The sequence below is a fragment of the Mesocricetus auratus genome, unplaced genomic scaffold (assembly GCF_017639785.1).
Source record: "Mesocricetus auratus isolate SY011 unplaced genomic scaffold, BCM_Maur_2.0 Super-Scaffold_6730, whole genome shotgun sequence".
In the NCBI taxonomy this organism is placed as follows: Eukaryota; Metazoa; Chordata; class Mammalia; order Rodentia; family Cricetidae; genus Mesocricetus; species Mesocricetus auratus.
In genome coordinates this window covers 42824109-42837161 of record NW_024429184.1, presented here as the reverse complement: position 1 = coordinate 42837161, position 13053 = coordinate 42824109, and the positions used below count along the sequence as shown (strand labels likewise).

Here is a 13053-nt window from a genome sequence, read left to right as displayed (position 1 = left end):
GTCCAGGTAAAATGAAGAAGAAGAAAAATGCTTGAGAGTTAAACAAAAGCTAGAAGGGGAATTATGAATACTAGTTTAAAACAAAAACAACTAAGAAAAGAAAAACTTTTCAAACACATTTTTGAGTCATAAGAAAAGTGGGATAATAAAATAAAAATAAACATTAATTTTTCAATGTTAAGCAACAAAATGATAGAAATTAATTTAAAATATAGAAAATGGCAGAATTTTAGATCATTTTAATTCTTTCTTAAAGAAGCATTTAATATATATAATACAAAATACATATGAAAATCATAATTAGCATAAATAGTGTTGTATCTAAATATAGGTTACCACAATTGACTACATGGAAGAAGGATTCTATCAAAATCTGATAACACAGAAAACACTCTTCACAGTTTTTGCATGAATTTAAGTTGTTACTAAATTTAGTTTGATGCTTATGTTTCATGTAAACTCCTGGGCAACCAGAGACAATCATAAATATTAGACAAAAAAAAACTATAGTATTAAAACAATCATCTGATTGCAATGAAACAGGAAGGCAGGAAAAATGAAAAACAAGAAAGAAAACAACAAAATGACAAAAGTAATTCTTGTTCCTTTGACAGTTATTTTAACTGTAAATGGATTAATTGTAGCAATAAAGAAACAAGTAGCTGAGGGGACTTCTAAGAGATACAACTACATCATTCCTTCAAGATGAGAGTCACTTTGGATTTAAGGATATATAAGCTGTGTCATTAAGAAACTGGATATTGAAGAGGAAGAACAGGGGAGGGAGGGAAAGTGCAAAGTGCAATAGAGAGCTAGAGAGAGAGAAAGAGAGAGAGAGAGAGACAGAGACAGAGAGACAGAGAGACAGAGAGAGGGACAGAGAGAGAGAGAAAGCGCGCACGTGGGCCAGCCAGAGGGCAAGCACAGGAGTGGTTAGGCTTACATCTGACAAAAATAAACTATAAAAACTGTGACAAATGGCAAAGTCATGATGTACTTATAAATGAGCCAATTCAAGAGAAGGATGTAGATATTATAAATATATCCTTAGTCGTCAGAAGGTGGTTCCAGGACCCAAAATAGATGCTCAAGTCTAGGAACTCAGATGGTGTCTACACATGCTATTAGCATAGAGATAACATGTACATCTCAAAACACCTCTAGATTTTATATAGTCCCTAATGCAACACAAAGTATATACAATGCTGTACTGTTTGCAAAATGATGGTAATAAACAAACCCTATTCATGTTAAGGTCAGAGACAATTTCTAATGTATCTTCATTCTGATCTTAAGTCTAATCCATGTATTACGAAACCTATGGATTAAGAGAGCAAATTTGATATGTACCAAACTTTAAAGTATATACATATATGCATATATACATACACATGCATATATGAATGTGGGTAGATGTAGATAGATAGCTGGAAGGATGGATAAATGGATACATAGATTGATACATAGAAGATTAATATGACAGACAGACAGATACATAGATATATGATACACAAACACATTGTGAAACCTGAAAGATCACTATAAATAAGAAATGATATACTGACAGTACACAGTTTTATTTACCAATAAAGCAACAAGATATAATAGTGGACTTAGATAATACACCTCATAGATGTGTACAGAGTATCCAATCTGATAGTAACAGATTTCACATTTTTTGTGAGCATGCTATCATTCTCCAGGTTGTTCTAGAGCATAAAACAAAATTTAAGAAACATAAGAAAACTAAACTCACTCAAAATATCTTATCTGAATACAATGAAACTAAACATCAGTTACACAAGCCAAATGGGAAAATTCACTAATATTATGCAAAATATATGACTCATAAGTAATCACTGGTTGAAACATTTTGTGAAGCATGAAAATAAACAAATTAATAACATGCAGCTAAAGTGGGCGTCACAGTTTGAAATTCACACTGAAATGTTATTCACAGTCCAAATGCTACTAATATTTGGAGGTAGGAGGTAGTTAGGGTTATGCAGAATCATCTGAATGTATTCACAGTGGGACTGGAGACTGTAAGAACATAAAAACAGACTCGCTGACATAGGATTTCCCTCAGTTTCTAGCGGTATCTGATGGTATGTTAAGAAACATCAGGGACATATACACAAGCAGACAGCTAGTGAATAACTTTCTGAAGCTTTCTTCTGTACATACTATTGGCTTTAGTCTAGGTTTGTTAAAGCAGCTGAAAATGGACTGACACAACGTGGAGTAGTGTTTAAAACAATAACTACTTGCACTAAAAAGAATCATCCCAACTATGCAACAAAAACTAGCACAAAATGATAAATACAATAAATTAAACACAAAATAAGCAGAAGGAAGGAAATAATAAATACTAGATAAGAAGTCTATGGAATACAGACTAAAATGCAATAGGAAAAAATATTAACAAAACATAGAAGGGGTTTTCTAAACTAAGGAAAATGAACAAATATCAAAATGAAGATGGGGAGAAATTAAAGAAAATAAACTCAAACATAAAAGATCATGTCAGGCTACTGTATATAACTATATGTCAACACACTGAGTAACTAGAAGAAATTGGAGTATTTATATAAACATGGGTATATTCCTAGAAACAATTTTGAGCTCATGGTACCAAGAAGTAATCAAATATAAATAGAAAACCTAATGAGACAAATAACAAACAGAGATACTGAATCAGTAATCAAAAGTCCCATGACTAAAAGCATCCCAACACTGGATTCTTTTAAAGATGAATTCTACCCGACATTCAGAAAACAGCATCCTCCTTAAACTCTTAAAAAATAGTAGAAAACATTTTATTTTTAATCTAGTTTAATTTATATTCCAAAGCTAAGATATCACAAAACAAAAATTACTCTCATATTTACAAGAAAACGGATGCTAAAAACACTTATAAACTAGTGGAAGGCTAAAATTGATACCACACTCAAAATATCATTCACACTGACCAAATTGTATTCTTATCAAAGTTGTAGTTAACTTTAATTGTAAACGTGTGTAGATTTGGACTTACTATGAAAAAAGACCTCTGGGTGTATCTGTGAAGATGTTTCCAGAAAGATTTAACTGAAGAGAGGGTATCCATAATGAACTGTGAAGCACTGCCCAATTGCCTGAGCTTTTGACTGAATAAAAGAATGAGACTTGAGAAATGCTCTTTCCTCTTTGATTCCTGACTATGGATGCAATGTGACCAGCTACTGCATGTCCTTCCCAATATGCCTTCCCCTACATGATAGGCTGTATCCTTTGAACAGGGAGTTAAACCCTTCCTTAAGTTGCTTTTGTCACAGCAATAACGAAAGGAGAGAAACTAACAGAAAAATTGGTACAAGGAGAGGGGTTTTGGTTGTGGTGAACCTGTTCATTAGTTTTGGTCGCCTTTGAAACTAATTTGTAGGAGGAATGTGAAAGAACTTGAATCTGCAAAATATGTGACTCTTAAACATGACGTTGTAGTATAGTTTATATTGACAATTATTACAGATAGCTCAGAAGACCACAATGCTGAGAGGAAAAACTGGATAGTGGAAGCCCTGCTCATGAAGTTTCAAACAACAGACTCTATATATGAAATGAGCTAGAGTATATTAAGGTGAATTCTGCCAAAGAATCTTCCTATGTTCTGCTCACAGCCTGAAAACTTAAGTCAACTAATAAGCAATATGCATATAACAAAAATAAATGGAAAAAGTCATGAATTTGAAATAGAGCAAGGGGAGATATATGGGAATTTGGAGGGGGAAAGAGAGAAAGAAATGATATATGTAATTGTTTGCTCATTTTGCTCTTAGGCTCCTTTGACTTTGATCTCACTCAGCTACCAAATGAATACACGGAGGCTTATTCTTCCTTATGACTGCGTGGCCTTAGCTTGGCTTATTTCTAGCCAGCTTTTCTTAACTTAAATTACCCCATCTACCTTTTATCTCTGGGCTTTTATCTTTCCCTATTTCTGTATACCTTTCTTAAGTTCTTGCTGGGTAACTTGGTAGTTTGCCACTGGAATTCTCTTCACCTCCTCCATTTCTTGATCCTCTATCTCTTTTCCCTTTTCATTCACTCTGTCTGCCAACCCTGACTATCCATACTCCTGTCTAGAAATTGGTGATTCATCTCTTTATTAGATGAATCAGGTGTTTTAGATAGTCAAAGTAACACGCCATTACAGAATTAAGTCAATGCAACATAAACAATGCAATTTAGCTTTGTATCATTAAACCAGTGTTCCACAGCATAATCAAATGCAACACATCTTCAACTAATATTCCACAACAGATATAATTACAAACAGAAAATGATAAAAAAGAAATAATATACATCTTTGTTTGCTATCCAAGTTGAAGGACAGAAATGGGGAATGTGTGAGTCAAACAGAACCAAGTCCGAGCATCTGAACATCTAATATGGGCTACATTTAATAATATTGTGCCTTGTACAACAGAAAATTATAAGTAGACTTTATGTAGATTAAGCCTACATAAAATTTATCCATTATATGGGATAATGGATATTCTAATTGATTTCTCTATATCCAAATATATTGGTATATGTATGTATGTATATAAATATATGTAGTTTTATACAATTATACATAATACAAAATACAAAATTTATTCATTGACCTATGCATTCTGTATTTTGTTGCCATTGTTGTTTTACTTTCGATGTATTTTTTGTAATATTTTAATTTATGGAGTACCTGTTTGGGGATATTATAAAATAGATGTATGTAACTTTTGTACAGTTATTTTAATTCTCTGAATCCAATTGAGAATTTTTTATTCTTCAATAATTTGAGGTGGTTTTCTTAATTAATTATCTTTTTGTTTAAATAAGGGATAGGTAGAGGTAGAAGAGGAGAAGAGTGGTATGTTGAGAAGGGGAAGTGGACATTTAGTGTCTCATTTCTCTTTATTACATTTTCTTTAAATAATATGGCCCTAGGCAACAAATTCTCTAAAATCTCAGGTTTTTCCCTTGTGCTCTGCCCAGGGTATGAGTACTGTGTAAGCAAACACTTCATGTGCATTTAGAGAGAGCATGTCTTTAGAGCAGGCTGCTCTTTTTTTTTCCCCCTGCTGTTTTCTGTCTAGATAGCCATTTTCCTGAGAGGTTCTGTCCTAGTATCATCTAAGGATATGCTTAGGATTCTAATCATCTAAGTCACGGCATCTTGTCTCTCAAGTCTTCCCTAATGACTCCTGAAAGTTCTTCTTTCCAAGTTCAGTTCCACATATGGCATTTATATTTTATTCAATATATTTTAATGTAGTATTTGAAATAACTAAATCACTGCCATCATTAGACAACATAATTAGATTTTAAATGCATACAAAGAAATAACATTAAATAATATGTAAAATAATGTAGAAAAGAATCTATTCTTAAAAGTAATAATAATTTTGTTTTTATTCAATTGATAAAAAATCACAAAAGCACTGGAAAAAGCAAATACATGAAGTATAGTCTTCCCTAGGAAGCAGGGTTATATTTGCTTTTCTTCCTAAAAACGTATAAGGTATTTCTTTATTTTTATATTTTTGTGAGTAGTATATATTACAGAAAACATATTCCTTAATAAACATACATAGCTATCTTTTTCTTTATTTCATTCGCAGACTCTCATTGCTTACCAATTTGCTTTCTGTACTGATCGACAGGAAGTTTTGTAGTGGAAGAGTCTTTTCTACCCATCTTTGATCTCCCAAATACCTGCTAAAGAGAAAGAAAACCATTATAATGAAAAACTATTAAAAATATCTGAAAACTCCCCCAAAGTTCCTTAGGATCATTTTGTTGAGTGAGTAAAATGCTGCTGACTTAACTTTTCACATATCTGCAAAGAAAACAAAAGGTTCAAATAAAACATCAGCTATTCCACTACTGTTGATAAAATCTTCATGCATTTATTATAGTTTACATTAATTTCATCAAGAACTAAGCTAAATTAAACCAGAATATTAGAGAATATTATCTGTAAATGACAAGTTTCTTTACAGTTATGCACTTTGTTACATTCAAATAGAAAGGTTTAAATATGTGAGTTGGACAGTTTGAATTTTATTTTAAATTGCCCCACAGATGTAGCCAAGGTGAGTAGATTTAGGCTCTTTTTTTGCCAGGTGTAATACACAGCAGAAAGCACGGACATGTACTCTTAGTCTCATTTATGCAGTATGTACTGCTTTATTTAATCCTTAAATCAGTTCTCAATTTCTAATTTTATTAAATTTAACTATCACACCAGAAACTAAACTCTTCTCACCAAATCTACATGTACTTTTCTTATTTTCAGTTAGACCATATTTCCTAGCTTTAGTTAAAATATGTAATTAAGTTCTTGCTACAGGAATTTGAAAAACTCACAAGCATGGCCATGAATTCTCTTTCTTTCCATATAATACATTGGAATGTACATTAGGCCCCCCAACAAATTTGTGAGATCTCACTTGAAAAAAAATTGATTATCTAAGGGATGGAGGAAGTATTTTCATAATTTATCATCCTTGAGAAAAGGATTCAAATTCTCTTGGGAGTTGATAGATATTTGTGGGTTATATTTAGTGAAATCATAAATGTTTACTGATACAATGTGACATTAGTTGCTGGAAGTTGCTCCTCATTCCTTTTAGTGTAGTTCTATGTGAAAAACACATGGTAAAGCAGGAAGTCAGTTTAGAATTAAAACTATAAAGGTCTCTTATTACTATTGTTGCATATATATATATATATATGCAAATATATAAATACAATCTGTCTTGTCTGTGTAGTGTGGCTTGAGTGTATACAGTTTCAGTACTGAGTACTTTGCATAATTGGGGGCTACATCCCTGGAGGAAGCTAACTCTCTCTCCCTGAGCAGTCATTAGCTGTCCATAGATCTTTGTGGAGAGGATGAAGGAAAGTAATCAGTGAAGCTACATAATTACGTTTTATTAACAATTAATAAATAAAATAATATAAAGGCACAGGAATTCCAAGAACCTGGGGCTTAAGATGCTGGAAAAGAGCCGGGTGTTGGTGGCACACCCCTTTAATCCCAGCTTTGGGAGACAGAGGAAGGTGGACCTCTGTGAGTTTGAGACCAGCATGATCAAGTTACAAGAAAGCCTCCAAAACAATACAGAGAATCCCTGTCTCGAAAAAATAAAAAACTAAAAATAAAAAGATGCTGGAAAAGATAATTTCTAAAATGTAGACAGGAAGAAAAACTGAAAAATATTTAAAACAAAGTTCAGCTAATTTTTCTCATCTGAGAGATGGTAGGGAGAGGAAAACGGAAAGAGAAAATAGAGATAGTGAGAAGGTGTGGTGAGAACGAGAGAGCAGAGGATGAGCAATATGTTGCCCTGAATCTATTTCTTCAGGTTACCTCGGAGAAAAAAAATATTGGATGATAAACAGAAGCCCAGAGTCCCAAAGAATAGACAAAGAGTATATGGAATTATAGCTAGGAAAGAAGTTGTGGCAAAATTATAGGTTCATGAACTCCCGGTGATGGTAAAAAGGTTAGCAAAAGATGAGGAACTATTGCATAAGGAAGCAGAAATTTTATATACAGGAGTGGGGGAATGAAAACAATCCGTGGTCCTCGTCCCCTGAACACACTGATGCTCTGGCGTGATGTCTGTGTCACACTGATGGAAGAGACAACCAGAGGAGGGAATCAGAGAGTAACACTCGGAGGTGCTCTTCTAAAATGATCATAATTTGCTTCAAACAAAAATTTTATACAGGTGATTCTAGAATAGATGAGGTTAATGAACGCATTTCATAGTCTGGAAACCTCAAGGAGCTCAGGACAGAGTTTGAGACAGGAAAATCTGTTCTAGCTTCTCAGGATTGGGCTGTATTACTCAAAGGGGAGCTGTTTTAGGCTCTAAATAAACTGACACAGATTTACCTAATGAGATTTATTAAGGGTTCTCACATACCAAGTATATCTGAAGTCTGTTCAAGTTCAACTACATTCTTTACATATCCTCACAGCGATGGGCAACAATGACCTCACTCAACACAGTGAAAAGACATCCCCAAGTAACAAATTTTACCCATGTGTAAGAAAATTATATGCCTATCTAAAGCTTACATGTTATAATAATAATAATAATAATAATAATAATCTTCAGGTTGATGGTATAACAAAATCAAGGAATATAAAATATCTACTGACAACAGAAAGACAAATAAATCATCTTTATCTCTAAGAAATCATGGAGTTATTATATCTAAGATGGCACATACTTAAAGTCTTCTAAATGAAATTAAAATATCATCCAATCCTATATACTCTTATTTGCTATAAATAAAAACATTAAAAAAGTTCTGTGAAGACAATCCATAAATAATGTCAATAGATATAATATATTCATACAGCAGTTCTATTTTGCATAGAGTTTGCATTTATTAATAGCAAAGTGGAGTCATTATTTTAATCTTAATTGTGCATCTATATCAAGAGAGAAGTTAGCTTACATGAATAAAACACAAGATAATATTCTTTCTTGAATACAGCTCTTTTTTCTTCATGGAATATGCTTAAGTTAAACACAAAAAAACACAGCAACCTGGTAAGTCTGTGTGTTAAATGGATATTCATTTTACTACACTTGCATTACACTTCCCTTCTCTTGCTGGTCATTTAACAAAAGTAACACTTATGAGGCAAGTCCTGTATTGATTCATTACTCAGAGCAATAAAAACAGCATCTTTTGACTAAAGGGAATGGGAATATATTCATTTCCAAATGTGATTTTCATAATATTATACAAAAAACTAGACAAATATAGGCATAAGTGTCTGTAGGCTATAATGATTATTTTATATACAAAACAAGAATTTCAGAGGTCTACAAAAAGGGCAAAAAACTAACTTTCAATTATTTTTAATTATTTCAGTGACTGATAATAATACTTGATCAGAATTTCAAAAATTCAACATTCTTCTTGTGTTTGAAATAATTCTTTTCTTTCAGCAATAAAAAAATCATTTAATCTAATGAGTAAAAAATAAAAACAAAAACCCTATGAAACATTTTGAACAGACTACATTTTGTTAGGTGTATGGTGAAAAGTATTTTACTCTATGATTCTATGTAAAATGATCTAAAGACATGCCTCTTCACCTGTATGGCATAAATTGTCAATGCTTCAGTCATCTAGATTTTCGAAAGCATTCTGACTTCTTTGCACTTCAAAGACTTGCAATAATTGTCATTCATTTCTATTGCTTTATGACCTGATAGCAAACTCCCAAGAAATCCATGGAGACATTAGCACATACAGCCATGATTTCTAATAAGATAGCTATTTGCATATGAGATCAGCTACAATTTAAAATGTGTTATGGTAGACACAGAAAGGGAATAACAGATTTATATTAGTGTGTACAATACCAATATCACATTCACAATTTAAATGAAGAGACTGTATTACCACCTTCTTCTATAGAGAACACTGCATTCCCTGAGGAAGTAACTTGCTTTGAGACCCAGCTCAACTAAAATATGGATTAATAAGCTACCATTTATTATTTATGAATTTTGCTGTAGGAATGATTTCAGATTAAGTCATTTGAGAATTTTTTAACATTCCTGGAATTTGATAACATATTAAGGAAGAAAGAATACAAGTTGTTCATATTTTAAAAATTCCATAATTAAAGTTAATTAAAACTTTACACTCTAGAACTTTTAGGACCAAATATGGCATTACTGTTTAGTAATGCTGTCTTAACCTGTATTAAAAAGCAATTTCTGTCATATGTATGTTTAAACATGTTTTGTGTTATTAATGTGGCTAGTGATACAGCATCCATGTTGTACAGTTCACAGCAGTCTGTACTTCTAGCTTTAGGTATACCGGATACTCTGACCTCCATGGACATAGTTATCCTCACTCTTACTCACACAAAATGAATCTTTAAAAAAGAAAGTATTCATATGCTCAATCACATTGAAACAATTTTGTTTTGCTCAGCTATATATTTGTATAAAGTCCAGAAAGTAGAATTTTAAATGTAGGAAACCCAAAGCCTTTGTATATGTCTCTTTTTCCAGGGAAATTATTAAATCAGGTTGTGACATTCAAATCCATGTCAAAACATTGGTTATTAAAATTTTTAACTCTTGCCCAGAGAAAAGATAATTATGCTAGTGTTTGTGATTAAAAGAAAGACCCTTACCTTTGAAAATTCATTTTCAGACATTAAGTTATAATTAAACAGAAAAGATACTTACTATATCTAAAATAAACGTTTATAAACACAAAAATATAGCATCATGCATGATCCAATGGTGACCATGAATGATATTTCTTCCTGATTGAATAACGCTTCCACTGTTTCCAGAGTATACAGAAAATGGACAATGCAGATAATACACCTGAGCCTTCTTAAAGAAGATAAGACATTTTTAGATAAAGAAAAAATTCCAATTTTGTCATTCATTTCCTATTTATATCCCACTGTGCTACCAAATTCAACTTTATTTAAACAAACAAAGCAACATAAAAACAGTGATTCACATAGCTTAGACTGGCCAGGAATTCACTATGTAGCTGATGTTGACCTTGAGATTCTGATACTTGTATTCCTTCCCATACATGTTGAGACTACAGACATGCAAGACCAATTCTGGCTCACATTACCTTTGAGTTCCTTGATGGGAACAAGCTCATTTACATTTTCATGGATTTACTCAAACATTTTCTTACTCTGAAATTTGTTCTAAATATGTTTTCAATACATCTTCACTTGTATAACTCATTTTTAAAACTACATAACATCTTTATTGAAAATAATCATTCATAACTTGCCTAAATGGCATTATTTATGATTTGGATATCTAGAGACAATTCTCCACATTTAGAGACATGAAATACAGAACTTGAAAATCATTAGTGTAAAGCAGACAATGTTTATTATTATGAAATATATTTAATATTATGCTAAATAATGTTAATGGTTTAATCAATTAATAAATTTTATAAATATTAATAGATAACATCCTCCCCTGTACTTTAACCCATCTTGAGACTAGTTAAAATCTGTATAACAATGTAAATTTTGTGTAAATATTCACTGACCTTTGACAAAAAAATAACAGCAAGAAAAATGTTTGTGACTACTCAGTAGAGAAACAATGTCTATGTGCTTTTGGCTGAAACTATCAATGTATAAGCCTTGGATATGATATATTTGGATACAGAAGGCTGACTGCATTGAAAACAATTCATTAGAATTAGGAGGAGGCTCTGGAATACTGCTACTTTTAAACATCAGAGTAGTCAGAAGCATCATTTCACCTTAATTTTACCTAACTGGTTTAGCTGAAAATTGCAAAATAAATCTAAAATATTGAGTATTGAAAATGATGATTTCTAAAATTCCAATCAATTGCAAACATCGATATAGAAAGTTACAGGAAAAAATAACTACAGAATAACCATTTGTATAAGCTAAAGAAGTCACGTTCTAGGAAATGTATCTTAGTTGTGGAGCTCTTCAGATAAATTATAAAGATAAAATAAGTTCAGTACTGATGAGTAGAATAAGAATTACTGTGTTTTCTTATTACAAACAAGACCAAACAAAAAACAAAAGCTGTGTAATCTTTCACATCATACTCAGTTGAAGACAACATAGACATCAAGGAAATAGCTGAACCAATAAATGTACTAGGCAAAAGAGATTCCATTTATGACCTGTGATAGCAATGCTGCTTAAAGTGATTACAAATAGCATAAAACATAAAAGAGAAAATAGAGAGAGGTAAACAGTATGACAAAAATCAAAGAGGTGAAAGGTACTAGATATAAGAATCATCATAGACTACACTTTCATTATATTGATTAAAAAGTCATCATATGCTTTACATATAAGTGAGGTTTGATAGCAAATAGCACAGAGGGTTTGATAGCCCATGTTTACTGTGAAATATGAAGCAATGTTATATGCTCCTTTTGAGAAGGAAGTTAGGAAGCCAGACAGTTGGAGAGTCAGTGACTGGATAGATGCCTTGGAGGGCTGTAGACTTTTGAGAAGACAACACACTTGGGGAACAGTACTCAAAAGACATGGATTTGGTGACCATGAGTCACTAGGCTACATTATGACAGATAATAATTTCTTTTGGCATTCTCAGCTGCTTGATGCTGACATAGAGTAAGTGTGATAGAGCAGAGTTCAGATTTCCAGGATGGGCACAACAGAAAGAGCAAGGAGAACAGAGGTGTAAGGGTACTATAAAGAAGAGCCAAGTGACACACCCTGGGGTCTAAAGCTACAAAAGGAAGTACAACTGGCAGAGTGCAGAGTTAATCAGAATGTATTAGTAGATAAATCTGTAGACACTGAAGCTCAGTTGAGAAGAAAGAGCCAAAGTCTGAACTTAAAAGCAGTCAGATGTTTTAACTAAATGTGTATTCCTTGCTCTGTGCTGCACACAGAAACAAAGTGAAATATATAAGTTGGTTGTATAAAATTGGGGAACAGCTTACATGGTTCATGAGGCAGAACAACTAATAATAACAATAATTCTCAACCTGAAGCCTAGTTAATTGAAATACAGAGTTCAAGGCCACACTGGGACCTTAGAGAATACTCAGTAAGTCTGGAGGGAGGGGTTAATTATATTAAACCAACACCTACTCCTTGCCAGAGTTTTCAAACCTGGGCCATGCTTGGCAAAAAATGTGCTACACAGATGGTAACACCACCAACAGAAATAAGTAATATAGAATAAGTATACAGGGGATCTGTACTGACAGTGGGGAGAGTTATAATCCCAGCTGATAAAATGTGTTTAACAACCACAAGAAAACAGCGGACTTGATTTTTCTCAAACCTAACAGAACTGGTTGTTTCAAAATAATTGTATGAGAAATCCTTCAATATCCACCAAAAAACCTCCACAAATATTTTGCTTACTTTACTTTTGATGCCTTTTAACGCACAGATTGCTGTAGCATCTGGACATATGACATACTTGAAAACAACACATTAAATTTATACTGCCCAGAATAGAC

General features: G+C 32.6%; 1 protein-coding gene across 2 annotated transcripts in view; it reads right to left on the bottom strand.

Moving 5' to 3' along the window:
- The window catches only part of Triqk (triple QxxK/R motif containing), a 62295-nt gene that overhangs the window by 13189 nt on the left and 36053 nt on the right, over positions 1-13053 (bottom strand). The window contains exon 3 of one of the 2 annotated variants that reach the window (XM_040741105.1): positions 5661-5742. In XM_040741105.1, the coding sequence (XP_040597039.1) occupies positions 5661-5721 (61 nt within the window). In that variant the 5' untranslated portion in view covers positions 5722-5742. The remainder of the gene's footprint in view (positions 1-5660; positions 5743-13053) is intronic. The other variant, XM_040741113.1, reaches the window with a different exon arrangement.